This window comes from Carcharhinus amblyrhynchos, unplaced genomic scaffold (genome assembly GCF_965287045.1).
Source record: "Carcharhinus amblyrhynchos unplaced genomic scaffold, sCarAmb.v2.hapA scaffold_800, whole genome shotgun sequence".
NCBI classification, from domain to species: domain Eukaryota; kingdom Metazoa; phylum Chordata; class Chondrichthyes; order Carcharhiniformes; family Carcharhinidae; genus Carcharhinus; species Carcharhinus amblyrhynchos.
Genome location: NW_027650540.1, coordinates 10,266 through 37,473, shown reverse-complemented (window position 1 = coordinate 37,473; position 27,208 = coordinate 10,266). Strand labels below are relative to the sequence as shown.

The 27,208-nt window shown below is 54.5% G+C and overlaps 1 protein-coding gene across 1 annotated transcript; it reads left to right on the top strand.

Moving 5' to 3' along the window:
- Positions 1-109: 109 nt before the first annotated feature.
- Positions 110-26,872, top strand: LOC145340141 (TBC1 domain family member 10B-like). The gene is given in 11 exon segments (XM_080184569.1): positions 110-314; positions 16,498-16,597; positions 17,632-17,662; positions 17,665-17,738; positions 19,058-19,167; positions 20,299-20,333; positions 20,336-20,412; positions 21,905-21,970; positions 23,744-23,933; positions 24,736-24,890; positions 25,959-26,872. Coding segments are annotated over 11 exon segments (1,743 nt in total). The 5' UTR covers positions 110-174; the 3' UTR covers positions 26,724-26,872.
- The last annotated feature ends 336 nt before the right edge of the window (positions 26,873-27,208 follow it).

Here is a 27,208-nt window from a genome sequence, read left to right as displayed (position 1 = left end):
GAGGCGGGACCCAGGCCGGCGCCCGCCCCGGAACGGGCGGTGCCCCGCGAGCCCTCGCAGGAGGGGCCGCCCCGGGCCGGCCTGCCGGCGTCCCCGCGCGGAGGGGGGGCCCCCCCGGACACCGTCTCGCTGGCCGACACCGTCTCGCTCTGCGGCCAGGTGGACTCCGTCTCCATGTACGGCACGGCCGAGTCTCTGCTGCAGGAGGACGGCAGCTCGCTGGGGTCGGACTCCGAACTCAACGGCAGCACCGCCTCGTCGCAACGAACCGACAAATATGGCTTCCTGGGCGGTGCCCAGTTCTGCGGAGCCCAGTGAGTATGGGTGAGTATGGGGGGAGGGGAACGGGGGCGGTGCGGGGAGAACGGGGTGTGCAGGGGTGGTGGGGGGGGAACGGGGGCGTGCGGGGCCATGGGATTGAGTGATTTTTCGCCCCTTCCCGTCAGAAGCAGTACCAGCAGTAGGTCGCTCAGCCCTACCACGTCATGCTATCCCACCCAATAAGATCCTCTCCCACCGTGCTGCGGCGTGGTTCAGCACTGCTGCCTCCCAGCGCCAGGGAGCCGGGTTCGATTCCCAGCCTCGAGCCTCTTTCTGTGCACATTCTCCCCGTGTCTGCGTGGGTTTCCTCCGGGTTTCTTCCCACACCCCAAAGATGTGTAGGTTAGGGGGGATTGGCCGTGCTAAATTGTCCCTTAGTGTCCAAAGATGTGTAGGTTAGGGTGGATTGGCCGTGCTAAATTGTCCCTTAGTGTCCAAAGATGTGTAGGTTAGGGTGGATTGGCCATGCTAAATTGTCCCTTAGTGTCCAAAGATGTGTAGGTTAGGGTGGATTGGCCGTGCTAAATTGTCCCTTAGTGTCCAAAGATGTGTAGGTTAGGGTGGATTGGCCATGCTAAATTGTCCCTTAGTGTCCAAAGATGTGCAGGTTAGGGTGGATTGGCCGTGCTAAATTGTCCCTTAGTGTCCAAAGATGTGTAGGTTAGGGTGGATTGGCCGTGCTAAATTGCCCCTTAGTGTCCAAAGATGTGTAGGTTAGGGTGGATTGGCCGTGCTAAATTGCCCCTTAGTGTCCAAAGATGTGTAGGTTAGGGTGGATTGGCCGTGCTAAATTGTCCCTTAGTGTCCAAAGATGTGTAGGTTAGGGTGGATTGGCCATGCTAAATTGTCCCTTAGTGTCCAAAGATGTGTAGGTTAGGGTGGATTGGCCATGCTAAATTGTCCCTTAGTGTCCAAAGATGTGTAGGTTAGGGTGGATTGGCCGTGCTAAATTGTCCCTTAGTGTCCAAAGATGTGTAGGTTAGGGTGGATTGGCCGTGCTAAATTGTCCCTTAGTGTCCAAAGATGTGTAGGTTAGGGTGGATTGGCCGTGCTAAATTGTCCCTTAGTGTCAGGGGGAACAGCTCGGGTAAACGCATGGGGTTATGGGGATAGGGCTGGGGTGGAACACTCTCAGAGAGTCGGGCTGAATGGTCTCCTGCACTGTAAAGTTTCTGTGCTCTATCATCAAACACCAGTATCCCCTTCTCCCCCTCTCCCTCATCTCCCCCCGAAGGAGATTCTTTCAGGTTGGTATGTATAACTAGTGGAGTGTTGTTCCCTCAGTTTATTACATTATATGTTAACGAGTTGGCCAAGGGCAGTTTTGGTTTGATTTATTATTGTCCCGTGTATGGGGATACAGTGAAAAGTATTGTTTCTTGTGCGCTATACAGACAAAGCATACCGTTGATAGAGAAGGAAAGGAGAGGGTGCAGAATGTAGTGTTACAGTCACAGCTAGGGTGTAGAGAAAGATCAGCTTAATGCGAGGTAGGTCCATTCAAAAGTCTGACAGCAGCAGGGAAGAAGCTGTTCTTGAGTCGGTCGGTACGGGACCTCAGACTTTTGTATCTTTTTCCCGACGGAAGAAGGTGGAAGAGAGAATGTCCGGGGTGTGTGGGGGGGTGGGGGGGGTCCTTAATTATCCCGGCTGCTTTTCCCCGAGGCAGCGGGAAGTGTAGACAGAGTCAATGGATGGGAGGCTGGTTTGTGTGATGGATTGGGGGCTACATTCACCACCCTTTTGTAGTTCCTTGCGGTCTTGGGCAGAGCAGGATCCCAGACCGAGCTGTGATACAACCAGAAAGAATGCTTTCTATGGGGCATCTGTAAAAGTTGGTGAGAGTCGGAGCGGACATGCCAAATTTCCTTAGTCTTCTGAGAAAGTAGAGGCGTTGGTGGGGCTTTCTTAACTATAGTGTCGGCGTGGGGGGGGGGGCACAGTGGTTGGCATTGCTGCTTCACAGCGCCAATGACCCAGGTCACTGTCTGTGCGGAGTCTGCATGTTCTCTCCGTGTCTGTGTGGTTTCCTCCCACGTACCAAAGATAGAAACATAAACTACAGCACAATACAGGCCCTTCGGCCCACAAAGTGCTGCCGAACATGTCCCCACCTAGATTAAGCTATAACTCTCTATCTTACTAAGTTCCATCTCCTTATCTAAAAGTCTCTTAAAAAACCCTCTCGAATCCACCTCCACCACCCCCGACGGCAGCCGATTCCACTCACTCATCCCCCTCTGAGTGAGAAACTTACCCCCGACATCTCCTCTGTACCTGCTCCCCAGCACCTTAAACCTGTGTCCCTCTCGTAGTGACCATTTCAGCCCTGGGAAATAGCCTCTGAGAATCCACTCAAAGAACAGTACAGGAAACAGGCCCTTCGGCCCTCCAAGCCTGCGCTGCTCATTGGTCCAACCAGACCATCCGTCTGTATCCCTCCATTCCCAGTCTGTCCATGTGACTATCCAGGTAAGTCTTAAACCATCCCAGTGTGTCCGCCTCCCTGCTTGGCAGTGCATTCCAGGCCCCACCACCCTCTGTGTCAAATACGTCCCTCTGATATCGGAGTTATACCTCACCCCCCCTCACCTTGAACCTGTGACCCCCCCCTCGTGATTGTCACCTCCGACCTGGGAAAAAGCTTCCCACTGATCACCCTATCCATACCCCTCATAATTTTATACACCTCTACTAGGTCTCCCCTCATTCTCCGTCTTTCCAGGGAGAACAGCCCCAGTTTACCCAATCTCTCCTCATAGCTAAGACCCTCCATAACCAGGGCAACATCCTGGTAAACCTCCTCTGTACTCTCTCCAAAGCCTCCACCTCCTTCTGGTAGTGTGGTGACCAGAACTGGACCCAGTATTCTAAATGTGGCCTAACCAACGTTCTATACAGCTGTAACATCGTACGCCAACTTTTATACTCTATACCCCGTCCTATAAAGGCAAGCGTGCCATATGCCGCCTTCACCACCCTCTCCACCTGTGCTGCCACCTTTAAGGATCTGTGGACTTGCACCCCCAGGTCCCTCTGTGTGTCTGTATTCCTGATGGTTCTGACATTTATTGTGTAGCTCCCCCCTACATTAGATTTACCGAAATGCATCACTTCGCTTTTATCTGGATTAAATTCCATCTGCCTTTTCTCCGCCCAATTTTCCAGCCTATCTATATCCCGCTGCATTCTCTGACCTTTATCCACTTTGGCAGGAATAATAGTAGGAGGGATTATTATTTAAAGGGTGAAAAGCTGCAGCATGCTACGGTGCAGAGGGACCTGGGGGTCCTTGTGCACGAGCCGCAAAAACCCAGTCTGCAGGTGCAGCAGGTGGTCAGGAAGGCGAATGGGATGCTGGCCTTTATAGTGAGGGGGATTGAATATAAAAGCAGGGAGGTCTTGCTGCAACTGTACAGGGCACTGGTGAGGCCGCAGCTGGAGTACTGTGTGCAGTTTTGGTCGCTGCACTTGGCCTTGGAGGGAGTGCAGAGGAGGTTCACTAGGCTGATACCGGAGATGAGGGGGTTGGACTATGAAGAGAGACTAAATAGAATGGGTCTGTACTCATTGGAGTTTAGAAGGATGAGGGGGGATCTTATAGAGACGTATAAGATAATGAAGGGGATGGATAGGGTAGAGGTAGGGAGATTCTTCCCGCTTAGAAAGGACAGCAGGACTAGAGGACACAGCCTCAAGATAAAGGGGGGGCAGTTTAGATCGGAGTTGAGGAGGAACTTCTTCACTCAAAGGGTGGTGAATCTCTGGAATTCTCTGCCCGTTGAAGTGGTGGAGGCTGCCTCGCTGAATATATTTAAGTCACGGGTAGATAGGTTTCTGATAGACAGGGAAATTAAGGGTTATGGGGAGAAAGCGGGAAAGTGGAACTGATCCACTTCAGATCAGCCATGATCTTATTGAATGGCGGGGCAGGCTCGAGGGGTTAGATGGCCGACTCCTGCTCCTATTTCTTATGTTCTTATGACAATGTTCATCGCTATCCACAACTCCAGCAATCTTCGTGTCATCCGCAAACTTATTGATCACACCGGTTACACTTTCTTCCAAATCATTTATATATATCACAAACAGCAGAGGTCCCAGTACACAGCCCTGCGGAACATCACTGGTCACGGATCTCCAGTCGGAAAAAGACCCCTCCACTGCTACCCTCTGTCTCCTGTGGCCAAGCCTCCTCCACCCATCTCGCCAGCTCACCTTTTATCCCGTGAGATTTAACCTTTTACACCAGCCTGCCATAAGGGACCTTGTCAAACACTTTACTAAAATCCATATAGACGACATCCCCAGCCCTTCCCTCGTCAACCGTTTTTGTCACCTCCTCAAAAAACTCCACCAAATTTGTGAGGCAAGTCCTCCCCCGTACAAAACCATGCTGTCTATCGCTAATGAGATTATTCCGTTCTAAATGTGCGTATATCCTATCTCTAAGAATCTTCTCCAACAATTTCCCTACCACAGACCCAAGCTCACCAGCCTATAATTACCCGGGTTATCCCTGCTACCCTTCTTAAATAACAGGACCACATTCGCTATCCTCCAATCCTCTGGGACCTCACCTGTGTCCAATGAAGAGACAAAGATTCCTGTCAGAGGCCCAGCGATTTCATCTCTTGTCTCCCTGAGCAGTCTAGGATAGATGTCATCAGACCCTGGGGTTTTGTCAGTTTTAATGTTCCCTAAAAAACCTAACACTTCCTCCCTTGTAATGGAGATTCTCTCTAACGGGTCAACACCTGCCTCTGAGACACTCCTAGTTAACATGTCCCTCTCCTTTGTGAAGTATTCATTTAGGATCTCCCCTATTCCCTTGGGTCCTAAACATAATTCCCCTCCTTTGTCCCTGAGAGGTCCGATTCTTTCCCTGACAACCCTCTTGTTCCTTACGTATGAATAAAATGCCTCAGGATTCTCCTTAATCCTGTCTGCCAAGGACATTTCGTCACCCTTTTTGCCTTTCTAACTCCCTGTTTGAGTTCTTTTCTCCTTTCTCTGTATTCCTCCAGTGCTCCATCTGTTTTTAGTTGCCTGGACCTTACACATGCCTCTTTTTCTTTTTGATTAGACCCACAATTTCCCCGGTTATCCACGGCTCTCGAATCCTACCTTTCCTATCCTTCCTTTTTACAGGCACATGCCTGTCCTGCAGCCCCATCAACTGCTCCTTAAAAGACTCCCACATTCCAGGTATGGATTTACCCTCAAACAGCCTCTCCCAATCAACAGGCACCAATTCCTGCCTAATCTGGCTGTAGTTAGCCTTCCCCCAATTCAGCACCCTACCCGTAAGGACAGCACTCATCCTGGTCCATTACTATCCGAAAGTTTACTGAATTGTGATCACTATTTACCACATGTTCCCCTGCTGAAACTTTGATGACCTGACAGGGCTCATTCCCCAGTACGAGGTCCAGTATAGCCCCCTCTCTCGTTGGACTATCAACATATTGTTCCAAAGAACCTTCCTGTACACATTTTATAAATTCCTTCCCATCCAAACCCCCAGCCCTAAGGGATTTCCAGTCTATACCAGGGAAATTAAAGTCTCCCAATACAACAAGCCTATTTTTTCTGCATCTATTCAGAATCTCCTTACATATCCGTTCCTCCATTTCCCGTGGGCTGTTGGGTGGCCTGTAGTATACCCCCAGCATAGTGACTGCGCCCTTCCTGTTTCTGAGCTCTACCTACAGTGACTCGTTACATGACCCTTCTAAATTTTCCACCCTCTGTATTGCTGTAATACCATTTGATCAATACCTCTAACATCTTATAAACCTCTATCAGGTCACCCCCTCATCCTTCGTCTCTCCAGGAAGAATAGGCCGAGCTCCCTCAACCTATCCTCATAAGGCATGCCTCCCAATCCAGGCAACATCCTTGTAAATCTCCTCTGCACCGTCTCAATGGCTTCCACATCCTTCCTGTAGTGAGGCGACCAGAACTGCGCACTGTACTCAAGTGGGGTCTGACCAGGGTCTGATAAAGTTGCAGCATTACCTCCCGACTCCTAAACTCAATCCCTCGATTAATGAAGGCCAGTACACCATACGCCTTCCTGACCACATCCTACACCTGCGAGGCCAATTTGAGCATCTGATGAACTCAGACCCCAAGATCTTTCTGACCTTCCACACTGCCAAGAGTCCTACCATTAATATTATATTCTGCCATCCTATTGGATCTGCCAAAATGAACCACTACACATTTATCCGGGTTGAACTCCATCTGCCACTTCTCCGCCCAGTCTTGCATCCTATCGATGTCTCGCTGCAACTTCTGACGTCCCTCCAGACTATCCACAACACCACCAACCTTCGTATCGTCGGCAAACTTACCAACCCATCTCTTCACTTCCTCATCCAGGTCATGTATAAAAATCACAAACAGCAAGGGTCCTAGAACAGATCCCTGGGGCACTCCAATGGTGACCGACCTCCATGCAGAAAAAGACCCATCCACAACCACACTCTGTCTTCTGTGAGCAAGCCAGTTCTGAATCCACAAAGCAATGTCCCCTTGGATCCCTTCCCCCCTCACTTTCTCAATAAGCCTTGCATGGGGCACCTTATCAAATGCCTTGCTGAAGTCCATATAAACCACATCCACCGTTCTTCCTTCGTTAATGTGTTTAGTCACATCTTCAAAATACTCACCCAGGCTCGTAAGGCATGATCTGCCTTTGACAAAGCTGTGCTGACTATTCTTAATCATATTATACTTCTCTAAATATTCATAAATCCTGCCTCTCAGGATCTTCTCCATCTATTTCCCAATCACTGAGGTTAGACTCACTGCTCTATAATTTCCTGGGCTATCCCTGTTCCCTTTCTTGGATATAGGAACCACATCCGCAATCCTCTGGAATCTCTCCCGTCTCCGTTGATGAGGCAAAGATCGTTGCCAGAGGCTCTGCAATCTCCTCCCTCGCCTCCCACAGTAACCTGGGGTACGTCCCATCCGGTCCTGGCGACTTATCGAACTTGATGCTTTTCAGAAGCTCCAACACTTCCTCTTTCTTAATATCTACACACTCGAGCTTTTCAGTCCGCTGCAAGTCTGCGTTACAACCACAGAGATCCTTTTCCACTGTAAATACTGAAGTAAAGTATTCATTAAGTACCTCTGCTGTTCCTACCCATTCTATACAAACTTTCCCACTTGATAAGTCCTATTCCTTCACATCTTATCCTCTTGCTCTTCACATACTTGTAGAATGCCTTGGGGTTTTCCTTAATCCTGCCTGCCAAGGCCTTCTCAAGACCCCTTCGGGCTCTCCTCATTTCCTTCTTAAGATCCTTCCTATTAGCCGTATACTCTTCTAGATCCCTAACATTACCAAGCTCTCTGAACCTTTTGTTCGCTTTCCTTTTCTTCTTGACTAGATTTATTACAGCCTTTGTACACCATGGTTCCTGTAACCCACCATAACTTCCCTGTGCTGGTTAGAGTGGATTGGCCGTGCTAAATTACACCTTAGTGTCCAAAGATGTGTAGGTTAGGGTGGATTGGCCATGCTAAATTGTCCCTTAGTGTCCAAAGATGTGTAGGTTAGGGTGGATTGGCCGTGCTAAATTGTCCCTTAGTGTCCAAAGATGTGTAGGTTAGGGTGGATTGGCCATGCTAAATTGTCCCTTAGTGTCCAAAGATGTGTAGGTTAGGGTGGATTGGCCATGCTAAATTGTCTCTTAGTGTCCAAAGATGTGTAGGTTAGGGTGGATTGGCTGTGCTATATTGTCCCTTAGTGTCCAAAGATGTGTAGGTTAGGGTGGATTGGCCGTGCTAAATTGTCCCTTAGTGTCCAAAGATGTGTAGGTTAGGGTGGATTGGCCATGCTAAATTGTCCCTTAGTGTCCAAAGATGTGTAGGTTAGGGTGGATTGGCCATGCTAAATTGTCTCTTAGTGTCCAAAGATGTGTAGGTTAGGGTGGATTGGCTGTGCTATATTGTCCCTTAGTGTCCAAAGATGTGTAGGTTAGGGTGGATTGGCCGTGCTAAATTGTCCCTTAGTGTCCAAAGATGTGTAGGTTAGGGTGGATTGGCCGTGCTAAATTGTCTCTTAGTGTCCAAAGATGTGTAGGTTAGGGTGGATTGGCCGTGCTAAATTGTCTCTTAGTGTCCAAAGATGTGTAGGTTAGGGTGGATTGGCCGTGCTAAATTGTCTCTTAGTGTCCCAAAGATGTGCAGGTTAGGGGGGATTGGCCGTGCTAAATTGTCCCTTAGTGTCCAAAGATGTGTAGGTTAGGGTGGATTGGCCATGGTAAATTGTCCCTTAGTGTCCAAAGATGTGTAGGTTAGGGTGGATTGGCCGTGCTAAATTGTCCCTTAGTGTCCAAAGATGTGTAGGTTAGGGGTGGATTGGCCGTGCTAAATTGTCCCTTAGTGTCCAAAGATGTGTAGGTTAGGGGTGGATTGGCCGTGCTAAATTGTCCCTTAGTGTCCAAAGATGTGTAGGTTAGGGTGGATTGGCCGTGCTAAATTGTCCCTTAGTGTCAGAGGGATTTTAGTTTGGTAAATATGTGGGGTAATGTGAATAGGGCCTGTGTGGGATTGTGATCGGTGCAGACTTGGTGGGCCGAATGGTCTCCCTCTGCACTGTATGGATTCTAAGATATAATGTCAGTGGGGAGGGGGGAGGTTTGAGCTTTGTGGAACCCCTTGGTTATCCCCTCCCCCCTTCCCACTGGGGAGGCTTGCACTGGGGCCTAGTTTTGGTCTCTTTACTAGCAGAGGGTTAGACTGGAGCTGGGGGCTGCTCAGAGAAGGCTCATTGGGGCTGGTTCCTGTGGGGGGGGGGAGGTGTTTGCCTTATGGGGAAAGGTTCAGGCAGGTTAGGGGTCCGTAACCCTGTTGGGGTTTAGAGGAACGAGAGGTGACAGCTTTATAGAACCTTAGTGAGGCCGCACTTGGAATATAGTGTTCAATTCTGGGTCACCCACACTACCAGAAGGATGTGGAGGCTTTGGAGAGGGTTACAGAAAAGATTTACCAGGATGTTGCCCCTGGTACGGAGGGGCATTAGCTATGGGGAGAGGTTGGAGAAACTTGGTTTGTTCTCACTGGAGGTTGAGGGGGAGACCTGATAGAAGTCTACAAGATGATGAGGGACAGAGTGGAGAGTCAGAAGCTTTTCCCCCCCCCCCAGGGTGGAAGAGTCAATTACGCGGGGGGGGGGGGAGGGGTGTCGATCTGTGGAATGCCCCCACCCCCCCCGGAAGAGCTGGGGGTCGGGGTGGGTTTGCGGGGCGGGGGGGGGGGGTGCGGGCGGTATATCCAAGGCTGAGTTAGATTTCTGATTTCCTGGGGGGTGGGGGTCGAGGGTTACCGAGGTGGGTTGGGGGGGGGGGGGTGGGTGGAGGGAACGACGGGGACAGAGAGAGAGAGAGACAGGGAAGCGAAGTCAGCGCCGCAATTGGATCGAGTGGGACAGCAGGGCTGGACGGGCCGGGTGGCCACCTGCTCTGAGGAGTTGGGTGATGGAGAGAGAACAAAGGAAATTCCAGCACGGGAACAGGCCGTTCGGCCCCTCCTGCACCGACCCGTGCTGCCCCCCCCCCCCAACTGAACTAAACCCCCCTACCCTTCCGGGGACCGTATCCCTCTATTCCCATCCTATTCATGGATAACAGGGGGTAGGGAGGGAGAGGGGGGCAGAGAGAGGGAGGGGGTGACGGGCGGGGAGAGAGAGGGAGGGGGTGACGGGCGGAGAGAGAGAGGGAGGGGGTGACGGGCGGGGAGGGAGAGGGAGGGGGTGACGGGCGGGGAGAGAGAGGGAGGGGGTGACGGGCGGAGAGAGAGAGGGAGGGGGTGATGGGCGGGGGGGAGAGGGAGGGGGTGACGGGCGGAGGGAGAGAGGGAGGGGGTGACGGGCGGGGGGAGAGAGGGAGGGGGTGACGGGCGGGGAGAGAGAGGGAGGGGGTGACGGGCAGAGAGAGAGAGAGCGGGGGGGGAGAGAGAGGGAGGGGGTGACGGGCGGGGGGAGAGGGAGAGGGTGACGGGGCGGGGAGGGAGAGGGAGGGGGTGACGGGCGGGGAGGGAGAGGGAGGGGGTGACGGGCGGGGAGAGAGAGGGAGGGGGTGACGGACGGGGAGAGAGAGGGAGGGGGTGACGGGCGGGGGGGAGAGGGAGGGGGTGACGGGCAGAGAGAGAGAGAACGGGGGGGGAGAGAGAGGGAGGGGGTGACGGGCGGGGGGGAGAGGGGAGAGGGTGACGGGGCGGGGAGGGAGAGGGAGGGGGTGACGGACAGGGAGAGAGAGGGAGGGGGTGACGGGCGGGGAGAGAGAGGGAGGGGGTGACGGACGGGGAGAGAGAGGGAGGGGGTGACGGGCGGTGGGGAGAGGGAGGGGGTGACGGGCGGGGAGAGAGAGGGAGGGGGTGACGGGCGGGGGGAGAGAGAGGGAGGGGTGACGGGCGGGGAGAGAGCGGGAGGGGGAGACGGGCGGGGGGGAGGGGGAGAAGAAGAGGGACAGTGAGACTTGTCAGTGGGGAAAGGCTGCAGTGGTATCTGTTATGATCTTATCTGGTGGGCACACAGGGCTGGAAAGTCGAACTGCAGCCTGTGTGTAAGTGAGACTGCAGGCCTGTGCGTTCGATCAGGTTGCAACAGTGTGAGACACGCAGTGTGGAGGCCACATCCTCCCCAAGTGTGGTCTGGCTCAACACTGCCTGGAAGAGCAGAAGGACGTTATCAGCCTGGGTGTGTGTGGTCTAACCGCAGTTATGTTTGAGCATGTGAATGGGTGTGTGTGTGTCGGGAACAAGGCCATTCCTGTGTATCTCTTTCGACATGCTGATATGAGTCAAGGGAGGTTAAGGAGACGTCTGTATTCTTAACTCACTCCCAGGGAGCTGTTATTCTATATATAAACCACCCCGAACCCCTCGATTAGATTCCAGTCTGTAACTCACTCCCGGGTATCTGATATTCTGTATATAAACCACCCCGAACCCCTCGATTAGATTCCAGTCTGTAACTCACTCCCGGGTATCTGTTATTCTGTATATAAACCACCCCGAACCCCTCGATGAGATTCCAGTCTGTAACTCACTCCCGGGTATCTGTTATTCTATATCTAAACCACCCCGAACCCCTCGATTAGATTCCAGTCTGTAACTCACTCCCGGGTATCTGTTATTCTATATATAAACCACCCCGAACCCCTCGATCAGATTCCAGTCTGTAACTCACTCCCGGGTATCTGTTATTCTGTATATAAACCACCTCGAACCCCTCGATCAGATTTCAGTCTGTAACTCACTCCCGGGGAGCTGTTATTCTATATATAAACCACCCCGAACCCCTCGATCAGATTCCAGTCTGTAACTCACTCCCGGGTGTCTGTTATTCTATATATAAACCACCCCGAACCCCTCGATTAGATTCCAGTCTGTAACTCACTCCCAGGTATCTGTTATTCTATATATAAACCACCCCGAACCCCTCGATTAGATTCCAGTCTGTAACTCACTCCCGGGGAGCTGTTATTCTGTATATAAACCACCCCGAACCCCTCGATTAGATTCCAGTCTGTAACTCACTCCCGGGGAGTTGTTATTCCGTGGATAAGGTTCGGTCTCTGGTTCGCGGGTCAGTGGGGTATGGGTGAAAGGGGTGCTTTGTAAAGTGCCACACTGGGGCAGGATCACCCCGGATCCTTCTGAATGGTGGAGTGTGCGTGTGGGTCTGAATGGCCAGTCCTTGTTTGTTGGATATGGGTTCTGCGTTGTGGTGTCTGTGGTGACTTGTGTTGCAAATGGACACGGTTAAAAGATCAGCAAATACAAAAGGCTTTGATAGAATTCCATCCAGTTCGCCCGCTTTGAACGCTGGGCGCAAGAGCGGTTTGCAGCCCCTGTTTATGTGGGTAAATGTCACGTTATCCACTCCGGTAGCAAGAATAGGAAGGCAGATTCTTATTTTGAAGGAGAGAGGTGGATAACTGTGAGGTTTATCCACTTGGGGAGTGTTGTAAAAGGGAGGTTGATTCCTTCTCTGAGAACTAACCATTCAGAGAGGAATTCCTCACCTCTTAATCTGTTAAAGTGAGTGTGGGAAGGGGGAGTATCAGCACTGCAACAACTTTGAGTGACAAAATCAAAATAACTAAAACAGAGAGAATTCCAGCACGGGAACAGGCCCCTCGGTCCCTCCTGCACCGACCCACGCTGCCTCCGACTGAACTAAACCCCCGCTACCCTTCCGGGGACCGTATCCCTCTATTCCCATCCTATTCATGGATTTGTCCAGACGCCCCCTTAAAACTCACTCCCGTATCCGCTTCCACTCCCTCCCCCCGGCAGCGAGTTCCAGGCACCCACCCCCCCCTCTGTGTAAAAAATCTGCCCCGTACATCTCCTTTAAACCTTGCCCCTCGCACCTTAAACCTGTGCCCCCCGCGTAATTGACTCTTCCACCCTGGGGGGGAAAAGCTTCTGACTCTCCACTCTGTCCCTCATCATCTTGTAGACTTCTATCAGGTCTCCCCCTCAACCTCCAGTGAGAACAAACCAAGTTTCTCCAACCTCTCCCCATAGCTAATGCCCTCCGTACCAGGGGCAACATCCTGGTAAATCTTTTCTGTAACCCTCTCCAAAGCCTCCACATCCTTCTGGTAGTGTGGGTGACCCAGAATTGAACTCTATATTCCAAGTGCGGCCTCACTAAGGTTCTATAAAGCTGCAACGTGACTTGCCAATTTTTAAACTCAGTGCCCCGGCCGATGAAGGCAAGCATGCCGTATGCCTTCTTGACCACCTTCTCCACCTGCGTTGCCACTTTCAGTGACCTGTGTACCTGTACGCCCAGATCCCTCTGAATTGCCTGAGGCTCCCACCTTAAAATCAACAAGTAACACTTCAACGCCATTTCCCAGGGCTGAAATGGTCACTACGAGAGGGACACAGGTTTAAGGTGCTGGGGAGCAGGTACAGAGGAGATGTCAGGGCTAAGCTTTTCACTCAGAGGGGGGTGGGTGAGTGGAATCGGCTGCCGTTGGTGGTGGTGGATTCGATGGGGCCTTTTAAGAGACTTTTAGATAAGTACATGGAGTTTAGTAAGCTAGAGGGTTATGGGTAAACCTAGTAGGTAGGGAGATGTTCAGCAGAACTTTGTGGGCCGAAGGGCCTGTATTGTGCTGTAGTTTATCTACGTTTCTACGTTTTATTTACGGAGCTAAACAAGTTAACTGTTAGTAATTGGAATAGACATGACTCTAATGGAATGCTGTCCGGATAAATGCAATTCCTACTTATGGACAAAAAAATGGCATGATTGTCACTCTCTAAATTACAACCAGGTTTGTTGTCTTCTGGAATCTTCCATTTTCGTTCTTGTGTCTGGAATCTCTGTCTTTCTGTTCAGATGAGGCTTTGAGTAATCAGCTGCGGCGCAGAGAGAGCAGTTGCTTTCTCTCTCTCTCGAGCTGAGACCCTTCTCGTACCCCTGATGACAGATCAACATCTCTGCAGTTGGTTCTCGGGTTACCAAACTGTCACATTTAAATTTAATATGCTGTTGTTTCCAAATGCCGAATTTAAATTGGCTCAAGTTCAACAAACAGCCTGGTGTGTTGGCAAAACGACTGTCTGGCCCCACGGCATGATGTTTCAGTCTGTGTACTCCATATGCACCGGCAGTTTTTGAAAAACCTTGTACTTTGGAATAGGTAGCAGTGATAGGAAGGCAGATTATTATTCGAATGGGTATAAATTGAGAGAGGCGGACAAATGTGAGGTTATCCACTTTGATTGCAAGAATAGGAAGACAGATAACAGACCACAATGTAAAGTTAAAGGGATTGTAGGTAATATCTTGAGATGGACAGAAAGCTGGTTCGCAAGTAGCAAGCAAAGAGTTGGCATAAATGGGTATTTTTCTGATCGGCATTCAGTGCTTAGTGGGGTTGTGCAGGGATCTGTGCTGGGAACCCAACTGTATAAGTTATATATGAATGATTTGGAAGAGGGAACAGAATGTATTATCTCCAAATTTGCAGGTGATATAAAGTTGGGTGGGAGGGTGAGCTGTGGGAGGATGCAGAGATACTTCACTGTGATTTGGACAGGCTGAGTGTGTGGGTATCTGCAGGGCAGGCACAGTATAATGTGGATAAATGTGAGGTTATCCACTTTGGCAGCAAGAACAGGAAGACAGATTATTATTTGAGTGGGTGTAAATTGAGAGAGGCGGATACTCAGTGAGAACTTGGAGTCTGTGGATCAGTCACTGAGAGAAAGCGCGCAGGTACAGCAGGCAGTAAAGAAGGTAAATGGTATGTTCAGAGGGAGAGGATTGGAGTGTAGGGATAGGGATGTTTTACTGCAATTGTACAGGGTGTTGGTGAGGCCACACCTGGAGTATTGTGGACAGTTTTGGGTCTCCTTATCTCAGGAAGGATGTCCTCGCTATAGAGGGAGCACAGCGAGGGTTTACCAGGCTGATTCCTGGGATGGCAGGTCTGTCACAGTCGGTTAGGATTATATTCACTGGAGTTTAGAAGAGTGAGAGGGGAATCCCACAGAAACTTATAAAATTCACACAGGGTTAGATTCAGAAAGAATGTTCCTGATGGTGGGGGAAGTCCAGAACTTGGGGTCAGAGTTTGAGGATAGGGGATAAACCTTTGAGAACTGAGAAGAGGAGAGATTTCTTCACCCAGAAGTTACAGAGATAGGGAGGGGGTGTAGGGGGGCTGGAGGGGGTTACAGAGATAGGGAGGGGGTGTCGGGGTGGCTGAGTTGGGCCCTGCCGGCCCACAGCAGTTCAGAGAGCCAACCAGTGCGTCATCCCGGACAGCTGGATTTCCGTATGGAGCTGTGAATGGATCCCATTGTCGAGGGGACAATGAGAGCAGTATGAGGATGTACAAGGGACAGGGCTACCCTGAGTCCATCAGAGAGCATTCGGTTCCCACAAGATCCAGCGGTCAAGAGAGAGCGGGGTTATATACAGATCAAAACACAATGCACATTGTCCCCCCACCAAACACTCCCAGGACAGGTACAGCACGGGGTTAGATACAGAGTAAAGCTCCCTCTACACTGTCCCCCCACCAAACACTCCCAGGACAGGTACAGCACGGGGTTAGATACAGAGTAAAGCTCCCTCTACACTGACCCCCCATCAAACACTCCCAGGACAGGTACAGCACGGGGTTAGATACAGAGTAAAGCTCCCTCTACACTGTCCCCATCAAACACTCCCAGGACAGGTACAGCACGGGGTTAGATACAGAGTAAAGCTCCCTCTACACTGTCCCCCCATCAAACACTCCCAGGACAGGTACAGCACGGGGTTAGATACAGAGTAAAGCTCCCTCTACACTGTCCCCCCATCAAACACTCCCAGGACAGGTACAGCACGGGGTTAGATACAGAGTAAAGCTCCCTCTACACTGTCCCCCCATCAAACACTCCCAGGACAGGTACAGCACAGGGTTAGATACAGAGTAACACTCCCTCTACACTGTCCCCCCATCAAACACTCCCAGGACAGGTACAGCACGGGGTTAGATACAGAGTAAAGCTCCCTCTACACTGTCCCCCCCATCAAACACTCCCAGGACAGGTACAGCACGGGGTTAGATACAGAGTAAAGCTCCCTCTACACTGTCCCCCATCAAACACTCCCAGGACAGGTACAGCACAGGGTTAGATACAGAGTAAAGCTCCCTCTACACTGTCCCCCATCAAACACTCCCAGGACAGGTACAGCACAGGGTTAGATACAGAGTAAAGCTCCCTCTACACTGTCCCCATCAAACACTCCCAGGACAGGTACAGCACGGGGTTAGATACAGAGTAAAGCTCCCTCTACACTGTCCCCATCAAACACTCCCAGGACAGGTACAGCACGGGGTTAGATACAGAGTAAAGCTCCCTCTACACTGTTCCCCCATCAAACACTCCCAGGACAGGTACAGCACGGGGTTAGATACAGAGTAAAGCTCCCTCTACACTGTTCCCCCATCAAACACTCCCAGGACAGGTACAGCACGGGGTTAGATACAGAGTAAAGCTCCCTCTACACTGTCCCCCCCATCAAACACTCCCTGGACAGGTACAGCACGGGGTTAGATACAGGTACAGTATGGGGTTACAGGGTGAGTCTGCCTGTACTCTGGAGTGTGGGTTACTCAGTGCTGTTCTCTCTCTCAGGGAGAGTTTGATCCCAGTGGATGTCGCTCGCCAGCGGGAGCTGAAGTGGTTGGAGATGTTGAGTCGGTGGGACAAATGGGTCGCTCGGCGCTTTGACAAGGTCAGAGGTCATTGGTCAGTTCTTTCCCCCCGCCTCGGGGCCCTGGCTCCGCACCCCCCTCCCCCCTCTCTCTCTCTGTCTGGGTGTGAGTGTCCCTCTCTCTCTGTATGACTCTCTCTCTCTCTCTCTCTGTGTCTGGGTGTGTGACTCTCTCTCTCTCTCTCTCTCTGTGTCTGGGTGTGTGACTCTCTCTGTGTCTGTGTGTGTGACTCTCTCTGTGTCTGTGTGTGTGACTCTCTCTGTGTCTGTGTGTGTGACTCTCTCTGTGTCTGTGTGTGTGACTCTCTCTGTGTCTGTGTGTGTGACTCTCTCTGTGTCTGTGTGTGTGACTCTCTCTGTGTCTGTGTGTGTGACTCTCTCTGTGTCTGTGTGTGTGACTCTCTCTGTGTCTGGGTGTGTGACTCTCTCTGTGTCTGGGTGTGTGACTCTCTCTGTGTCTGGGTGTGTGACTCTCTCTCTCTCTCTCTCTGTGTCTGTGTGTGTGACTCTCTCTGTGTCTGTGTGTGTGACTCTCTGTGTCTGGGTGTGTGACTCTCTCTCTCTCTCTCTGTGTCTGTGTGTGTGACTCTCTGTGTCTGGGTGTGTGACTCTCTCTCTCTCTCTCTGTGTCTGTGTGTGTGACTCTCTCTGTGTCTGGGTGTGTGACACTCTCTCTGTGTCTGGGTGTGTGACACTCTCTCTGTGTCTGGGTGTGTGACACTCTCCCTGTGTCTGTGTGTGTGACACTCTCCCCTGTGTCTGTGTGTGTGACTCTCTCTGTGTCTGTGTGTGTGACACTCTCTCTGTGTCTGTGTGTGTGACTCTCTCTGTGTCTGTGTGTGTGACTCTCTCTGTGTCTGTGTGTTGTGACTCTCTCTGTGTCTGTGTGTGTGACTCTCTCTGTGTCTGTGTGTGTGACTCTCTCTGTGTCTGTGTGTGTGACTCTCTCTGTGTCTGGGTGTGTGACACTCTCTCTCTCCCTCTCCCTCTCTCTCTATGTGTCTGTGTGTGTGACTCTCTCTGTGTCTGTGTGTGTGACTCTCTGTGTGTTTTAGGTTAAGCTGAGGTGTCGGAAGGGGATTCCATCTTCCTGCGAGCTCGGGCCTGGCAGCAGCTTTCCCACAGCAAGCAGCTGATGGAGCAGAACCCCGGCAAGTTCGAGGTAGGACCGGGGGCCGGGACCCCGACTGCCCACTACCCCCCCCCCTTCCCCCAGCCCCCCTCGCTCTGTCTGTCCCCTCCCCCCACCCCTCGCTCTGTCTGTCCCTCTCCCCCCCCCCTCGCTCTGTCTCTGTCCTCGCCCCCTCGCTCTGTCTCTGTCCCCCCCTCGCTCTGTCTCTGTCCCCCCCTCGCTCTGTCTCTGTCCCCCCCTCGCTCTGTCTCTGTCCCCCCCCTCGCTCTGTCTGTCCCTCTCCCCCCCCCCGCTCTGTCTCTGTCCTCCGCCCCCCTCGCTCTGTCTCTGTCCCCCCCTCGCTCTGTCTCTCTGTCCCCCCCCTCGCTCTGTCTCTGTCCCCCCCCTCGCTCTGTCTCTGTCCCCCCCCTCGCTCTGTCTCTGTCCCCCCCCTCGCTCTGTCTCTGTCCCCCCCCTCGCTCTGTCTCTGTCCCCCCCTCGCTCTGTCTCTGTCCCCCCCTCGCTCTGTCTCTGTCCCCCCCCTCGCTCTGTCTCTGTCCCCCCCTCGCTCTGTCTCTGTCCCCCCCCTCGCTCTGTCTCTGTCCCCCCCTCGCTCTGTCTCTGTCCCCCCCTCGCTCTGTCTCTGTCCCCCCCTCGCTCTGTCTCTGTCCCCCCCTCGCTCTGTCTCTGTCCCCCCCCTCGCTCTGTCTCTGTCCCCCCCTCGCTCTGTCTCTGTCCCCCCCTCGCTCTGTCTCTGTCCCCCTCGCTCTGTCTCTGTCCCCCCCCCTCGCTCTGTCTCTGTCCCCCCCCTCGCTCTGTCTCTGTCCCCCCCCTCGCTCTGTCTCTGTCCCCCCCCTCGCTCTGTCTCTGTCCCCCCCCTCGCTCTGTCTCTGTCCCCCCCCTCGCTCTGTCTCTGTCCCCCCCTCGCTCTGTCTCTGTCCCCCCCCTCGCTCTGTCTCTGTCCCCCCCCTCGCTCTGTCTCTGTCCCCCCCTCGCTCTGTCTCTGTCCCCCCCCTCGCTCTGTCTCTGTCCCCCCCCTCGCTCTGTCTCTGTCCCCCCCCTCGCTCTGTCTCTGTCCCCCCCTCGCTCTGTCTCTGTCCCCCCCCTCGCTCTGTCTCTGTCCCCCCCCTCGCTCTGTCTCTGTCCCCCCCTCGCTCTGTCTCTGTCCCCCCCCTCGCTCTGTCTCTGTCCCCCCTCGCTCTGTCTCTGTCCCCCCCTCGCTCTGTCTCTGTCCCCCCCCTCGCTCTGTCTCTGTCCCCCCCTCGCTCTGTCTCTGTCCCCCCCCTCGCTCTGTCTCTGTCCCCCGCCCCGCCCCCCCCCCCCCCCCATAGACCCTCCTAACCTGTCCTCTGGTGTTTGGTTTCCTGCAGGACCTGGACCGTCAGCAGGGAGACCCCAAGTGGTTGGACATCATCGAGAAGGATTTACACAGACAGTTTCCCTTCCACGAGATGTTTGCCTTGCGCGGGGTTACGGGTAGGTCATGGTGACGTTCGCCAAACTCCGAGAGCCCTGGCCCCGTTCCCCCGAGAACAGTCCCAACAACACTCGAGAAGCTCGACACCATCCGGGACAGAGCAGCCCCCCCCCTCCCCTTCCCTCCACTCGATCGACACACTCACCCCCACCTTCCCCACTCACCCCCCCTCCACCACCTCGAAGAAATGGTGGGTGGCATTTGTGTCACCCACACAGGTACCAGGCAGCGTTCGTCTCCCACAAGAGACAGCCCACCCACTTCCCCCTTTCACTCCATTCAGTTGTATCTTTATTAAAAGCCTCACGTGTGGCACTTTTCCCAATGCCTTCTGGAAAGTTCATAATACTCTCCGCTCGCCTGGATGGGTGCGGCTCCCAACAGCACTCGAGAAGCTCGACACCATCCGGGACAGAGCAGCCCCTCCCCGCCCTCCCCACCCTGTTTGACCCTGCGGAGAGTAACTCACCTCCTGACTCCCCCCACCTCCTCCCCACCCAGTCTGTCCCACCATCTACAAGGACACAAGTCAGGAGTGTGATGGGATACTCTCCGCTCGCCTGGATGGGTGCGGCTCCCAACAACACTCGAGAAGCTCGACACCATCCGGGACAGAGCAGCCCCCCCCTCCCCTCCCCCCCCCGCTCGATCGACACACTATCCCCCACCTTCCACAGTCACTCCCTCCATCACCCACACACAGAGACAGCAGTGTGTACCGTCTACAAGATGCCCCACAGTGACTCGCCAAGGCTCCTTCACAGCACCTCCCAAACCCCCCCACCTAGAAGGACAAGGGGGGGAGGCAGCAGATACACGGGAACACCCACCGCCTGCAAGCCCCCCCCTCCGAGACCCCCCCGTACCCTCTCCCTTTCTCTCTAACTCGCCCACTCTCAGTCTGTCACTGTTTGCCCCTGGGTGTTCAGAGATGTGTAATTCAGGTGGTAAATTCTCCCTCCGTGTAACTGAACAGGAGTGTGGGCGACTTGAGGGATTTTCACAGTAACTTCATTGTGGTGTTAATGTCACTGACACTAATAAATAATCTTTGCCCGCTGACCAGTAAGGTGGGGCTGGGTTGTCTGGACCTGGAGCTAACGTGTCTCCCCCCCGATCCCCCCCTCCCCACAGGCAGCAGGATCTGTACCGTATCCTCAAGGCTTACACATTTACCGACCGGACGAGGGGTACTGTCAGGCACAGGCGCCTGTAGCTGCTGTCCTGTTGATGCACATGCCAGCCGAGGTAAGAGTGACGGAGCTGGAGTCTGAACCCAGGGGCCGTCCGACTGTAACTGTCCACCCATCCTGTACCGTCCGCAGGGTTGGGGGGGGGGGGATGGGGGGGCCGCCATCTGCGCGGGGTGGGGGGAGTGCTTGCTGTCAGTGCGGAGCGGGAGTGGTGGGGGGGGCTGTGCTGTCTGCGTGGGGTGGTGGGGGGGGGGCTGTGCTGTCCGCGTGGATGACAAGGTACCTCACAAGAGGTTGTTGCAGAAGGTCAGGGGACAGGGAGTTGGGGGTAGGGTGTTAGCGTGGATAGAGGATTGACTGTCAAATAGGAGGCAGAGAGTGGGGGTTAATGGGTGCTATTCGGATTGGCGGATGGTGACTAGTGGAGTGCCCCAGGGGTCGGTGCTGGGCCTCAGCTATTTACCATTTATATAGATGATCTGGAGGAGGGGGCTGAGGTAGGGTGTCGAAATTTGCTGATGACACAAAGATGAGTGGAAAAGCAAATTGTGCGGAGGGTGTGGAAAGTCTGCAGAGGGATCTGGATAGGCTGAGCGAGTGGGTGAGGACCTGGCAGATGGAGTATAATGTTAGCAAGTGTGAGGTTATCCACTTTGGCAGGAATAATAGTAGGAGGGATTATTATTTAAAGGGTGAAAAGCTGCAGCATGCTATGGTGCAGAGGGACCTGGGGGTCCTTGTGCACGAGTCGCAAAAACCCAGTCTGCAGGTGCAGCAGGTGGTCAGGAAGGTGAATGGGATGCTGGCCTTCATAGCGAGGGGGATTGAATATAAAAGTAGGGAGGTCTTGCTGCAACTGTACAGGGCACTGGTGAGGCCGCAGCTGGAGTACTGTGTGCAGTTTTGGTCGCCGCACTTGGCCTTGGAGGGAGTGCAGAGGAGGTTCACTCGGCTGATACCGGAGATGAGGGGGTTGGACTATGAAGAGAGACTAAATAGACTGGGTCTGTACTCGTTGGAGTTTAGAAGGATGAGGGGGGATCCTTATAGAGACGTATAAGATAATGAAGGGGATGGATAGGGTAGAGGTAGAGAGATTCTTCCCGCTCAGAAAGGACAGCAGGACTAGAGGGCACAGCCTCAAGATAAGGGGGGGCGCAGTTTAGATCAGAGTTGAGGAGGAACTTCTTCACTCAAAGGGTGGTGAATCTCTGGAATTCTCTGCCCGTTGAAGTGGTGGGGGCTGCCTCGCTGAATATATTTAAGTCCCGGGTAGATAGGTTTCTGATAGACAAGGGGAATTAAGGGGAGAAAGTGGGAAAGTGGAACTGATCCACTTCAGATCAGCCATGATCTTATTGAATGGCGGGGCAGGCTCGAAGGGCTAGATGGCCGACTCCTGCTCCTATTTCTTATGTTCTTCTGAGTGGGAGGGGGCTGTGCTGTCTGCGCGGGATGGGGAGGGGGGCCTTGCCTTGCCGCCGCCCCTCCCCCCCCTCTATGCCGAGACACTCTCTCTGACTCTCTCTGTCTCTGTCCCCCTGCAGCAGGCTTTCTGGTGCCTTGTCCAGATTTGTGAGAAATACCTGCCTGGATATTACAGTGCTGGATTGGTGAGTACCCACACAACACAGAGCCGGTTTCCCCCCACAGTCTGACAGAGCTGCTGGTTAGGGTGGATTCTCCCTCAGTGTAACCCCGCACGGGAGTGTGGGCGACTCGGGGATTCTCACAGTAACTTCATTGCAGTGTTAATGTAAGCCAACTTGTGACTAATAAATAAACTTTGAACTTTAAAAACTATACAACTTATAAGCTTTATAAATTTTAAACTTCCGACCATAAGACCTAGGAGCAGAATGAGGCCACTCAGCCCATCGACTCTGCTCCCCCATTCAATCATGGCTGATATTTTCCCCATCCCCATTCTCCTGCCTTTTCCCCTGATCCCCTTATTAATCAGGAACCGATCTATCTCTGTCTTAAAGACACTCAGTGACCCAGCCTCCTCTGGGGCAAAGAGTTCCCCACACATTCCCCACTCTCTGGGTGAAGAAATCCCTCCCCATCTCTGTTTTAAAGGACCGTCCCTTTATCCTGAGGTTGTGCCCTCTCTGGTTCCAGTTTTTCCTACTAGTGGAACCATCCTCTCCCCATCCACTCTATCCAGGGCCCTCGCAGTATCCTGGAAATTTCAATAAGATCCCCCCCCTTCTAAACTCCCAATGAGTACAGACCCAGAGTCCTCAACCCGTTCCTCACACCACAAGCTCTTCATTCCAGGGATCGTTCTTGTGAACCTCCCTCTGGATCCTTTCCGAGGGTCTGGCACATCCTCCCTGAGATACGGGGACCCAAAACTGCTCCAAATGGGGTCTGACCAGAGACTCATACAGACTCAGAAGGACATCCCTGATCTTGTTCACTTTGTCAACTTTAAACATTATAAACTGTAATGTCCGCTCCGAGTCTCACCAACTTTTACAGATGCCCCATAGAAAGCATTCTTTCTGGTTGTATCACAGCTCGGTCTGGCTCCTGCTCTGCCCAAGACCGCAAGGAACTACAAAAGGGTGGTGAATGTAGCCCCCAATCCATCACACAAACCAGCCTCCCATCCATTGACTCCGTCTACATTTCCCGCTGCCTCGGGGAAAAGCAGCCGGGATAATTAAGGACCCCCCCCCCACACACACACCCGGACATTCTCTCTTCCACCTTCTTCCGTCGGGGAAAAAGTCTGAGGTCCCGTACCGACCGACTCAAGAACAGCTTCTTCCCTGCTGCTGTCAGACTTTTGAATGGACCTACCTCGCATTAAGCTGATCTTTCTCTACACCCTCGCTGTGACTGTAACACTACATTCTGCACCCTCTCCTTTCCTTCTCTATCAACGGTATGCTTTGTCTGTACAGCGCGCAAGAAACAATACTTTTCACCGTGTACCGATACACGTGACAATAATAAATCAAATCTAAACTAAGATTAAACATTACAAACAAAACTTTAAAAGCTAAAAACTTTTAAAAACTAAACATTTTATGAAAACTTTGAAGTGAAAGTTTTAAACAGTATGCTTTGTGGGGATCCAGAGCAGATGTTTGGGCAGAGTTTACGAGGGTGAATGCTGTGGAGGAGGTTCAGGCTGCTGCCGGAGGTGCCCCCGGTGAGGGGAGGTCAGTGTCCGCGTTGGTTGGGGGTGTAGTGTGGGTCTGTCAGTGGGAGCTGAGGGAGGAGGTTACCCTCTCCAGTGGACTCAGGGCTGAAGGAGGGGACCCTGTTTGAGAGGGGGTGAGCTCCCTTGGGGGCCCCCTGTGTCTCTGCGCCCCCCACCCCCCCTCCCGAGCTCATTCTCTGACCGTCTCTCTGTCTGTCTGGATATTCAGGAAGCGATCCAGCTGGACGGAGAAATCTTCTTTGCCCTGCTGCGCCGGGTCTCACCACTGGCTCACCGACACCTCCACAAGTTCAAGATAGACCCCATCCTGTACATGACGGAATGGTTCATGTGCATCTACTCACGGACCCTCCCCTGGTCGTCTGTGCTGCGAGTCTGGGACATGTTCTTCTGTGACGGTAGGTGGGCCCTTCTCAATACTGGACCATCTACCCTCGCAATGCCACACCGCTCCCGTACTCCCAAATACTGACCCCCCCAGTCCCCCGAGACCGCCCTTTTCGCCGTCCCCCATACCCTCGCTCTCTCTCCGTCCCTCCCTCCCTCTCTCTCTCTCTCTCTGTCTCCCCCCCCCCACACCCCCCCTCTCCGCTTTCCTCTCTCTCCGTTTTTCCCCCCACTCCGGTCCCCCCCCCCACCTTCTCCGGTCCCCCCCCCCGCCCTCTCTCTCTCTCTCCCTCCTTCCCTGCCCCCCCCTCTCTTTCTCCGGTCCCCTTCTCCGGTCCCCCCCCCTCTCTCTCTCTCCCCCCTCCCTCTCTCTCTCCGGTCCCCCCCCCACTTCTCTCCCCTCCTCCCCTCCCCCCTCTCTCCGGTTCTCTCTCCCCCCCTCTCTTTCCCCTCTCCCCCTCCCCCCCCCCCCCCTCTCTCTCTCTCTCTCCGGTCCCCTCCCCCCTCTCTCCAGTTCTCCCCCCCCCTCTCTGGGTTCCCCCCCCCCCTCTCTCCGGGTTCCCCCCCCCCTCTCCCCTCCTCCCCTCCCCCCCTCTCTCCGGTTCTCTCCCCCCCCCCCCCCTTTCCCCTCTCCCCCTCTCCCCCCCCCCTCTCTCTCTCTCTCCGGTCTCCCCCCTTTCTCTCTCTCTCTCTGGTCCCCCCCCTTTCTCTCTCCCTCCGGTTCCACCCCCCCCATCTCCGGTTCCCCCTCTCTCTGGTTCTCCCCCCCCCCCCCCCCCTCTCTGTGTGCTGACCTCTTGTTCTGTGTGTTAGGGGTGAAGGTGATTTTCAAGGTGGGTTTGGTATTGCTGCGTTACACACTGGGAAGCCCGGAGAAGCTGCGAGATTGCCAAGGGATGTACGAGACCATGGAGAAACTGCGCAGCATCCCTGCCCAGTACCTGCAGGAGGATTTCCTGGTCCAGGAGGTAGGAGCAGTGATACACACGGGTCTGGGACACAGATAATCCCCGTGCCTGGGGGGGGGGGGGGGGGGGGGATAGGAGACGGGGCCTTGGAAATGGGACGTTTGCCTCTGCTACTGAGAAAGGCAGGATTGGGGAGAGGCCATTCTGCCCCTCTAGACTGCCCCACCATCAACCCACCCCATGGCCCCGTTAGACACAGGAGCAGAATGAGGCCACTCAGCCTATCGACTCTGCTCCCCCATCCAATCATGGCTGATATTTTCCCCATCCCCCATTCTCCTGCCTTTTCCCCTGATCCCCTTATTAATCAGGAACCGATCTATCTCTGTCTTAAAGACACTCAGTGACCCGGCCTTCTCTGGGGCAAAGAGTCCCCACATTCCCCACTCTCTGGGTGAAGAAATCCCTCCCCATCTCTGTTTTAAAGGACCGTCCCTTTACCCTGAGGTTGTGCCCTCTCTGGTTCCAGTTTTTCCTACTAGTGGAACCATCCTCTCCCACGTCCACTCTATCCAGGGCCCTCGCAGTATCCTGGAAGTTTCAATAAGATCCCCCCCTTCTAAACTCCCAATGAGTACAGACCCAGAGTCCTCAACCCGTTCCTCACACCACAAGCTCTTCATTCCAGGGATCGTTCTTGTGAATCTCCCTCTGGATCCTTTCCGAGGGTCCGGCACGTCCTCCCTGAGATACGGGGACCCAAAACTGCTCATAACATTTATGCCCCCCACCCCGGTCAAGCCCGTGGCTCGCCCCCCCCACCCCGGTCGAGCCTGCAGCCCCCCCACCCCGGTCGAGCCCGTGGCTCGCCCCCCCCACCCCGGTCAAGCCCACAGCCCCCCCACCCCAGTCGAGCCCGTGGCTCGCCCCCCCCACCCCGGTCGAGCCTGCAGCCCCCCCACCCCAGTCGAGCCCGTGGCTCGCCCTGTCAGGAGCTGTCTGGGACACTGGGCTTTGGTACAGTTTGGAAAGGTGACGGGGTGGGGGGTGATGTGGGAGGTTTGGTGCGATGGGACTGGGTCTAACTGCCTGCTTTTCTCCCCCCCCCCCCGTCCCGTCCCACACCAGGTGACGTCCCTGAAGGTGACCGAGGCAGTGATAGAACGTGAGAACCAGCGGCAGCGTCGGCGCTGGCTGGAGAACCGCGGGGAGCTGCAGCACCGGCCCTCGCGCCGCCTGTACGGAGCCCGGGCCATCGGGGAGGAGGTTTCCCGGCTCAACCCGCCATTAACGGGCAGCCCCAGCCTGCTGAGCCTCACTGCCAGCCTGGCCAGCCTACGGAGGGGCAGTCGGGACGACCGCCAGAAACGCCAGCGGGCTTTCCGCGCCCCCTCGCCCGCCCACTCCATCAGCAGCCTGGTGCTGGGGTCGGCGCCCGCCCCAGCCACCCCTCCCCCCCAGCCCGCCACCCCTCCCCCCCAGCCCGGCCCGGTGGTATCGGAGGGTCTGCGGCCCTCGCTGCCCTCGCCCACCTCCAGCGTGTCCACCTTCGGGGAGGCACCGCGTGACCCCGGCAAGGATGAGCGGCGCCGTGAGAAGGAGCGGGAGAAGGAGAGGGCCCGGGCCGAGAAGGAGAGGGCCCGGGCCGAGAAGGAGCGGGAGAAGGAGCGAGCCCGGGCCGAGAAGGAGGCCGCCCGCCGGCAGGCCAAGGAACGGGAGCGGGAGCGGAAGCAACAGCTCAAGGCCCAGCAGCGCAAGGGCAGCACCAAGAAGAAGGAGAACGGGGGGCGGGAGGCCTCGCCGGCCTCCGAGACGGGGCGAGAGGGCTGCGAGAGGGGCCCCGCCGAGGCTAACAGCAGTGGTGCCAGCATCCTGAAGGACGGGTATTTCTGACGAGATACGGGCACGATGGGAGGCGCCCACCGGGCGTAAGCACTTAAAACACTCCACCTTCCGCCAGCGGACTTTGACCGAGCGTCGTGGGGGCAAAGAGAAGATGTCCGAAACCCTTCACCTTTACCCCTCCCTGATCCCCCCTCCCTCAGAACACCCCGCTGCCCCCCCCCCCCCTCCCCCCACCCAGTGGACACCTAGCCCTGTGTATTCCCCTTCAGTCAATGTCCCCGTGGGGGTCTGTGCAGGGAGTTGGCGTCCCCTGCCTCTGAGAGTGAGGGGGTTACCCCCCCATTTCCCCCCGGGTGCCTGTTGAAATTCACCACTCCCCCCCCCCCCCCCCCACCGCCGTTACCCAGGACGAGGGATCACACACTCCCCCCCCCCCCCCCCCACTCAGTGGGACAAAACTCTCCGACTGTCGTAAGTGTCGCCCTGAGACTGAGTGGTTTAAAGCCCCCCCGTATCCCAACTCTCCCTCCCCC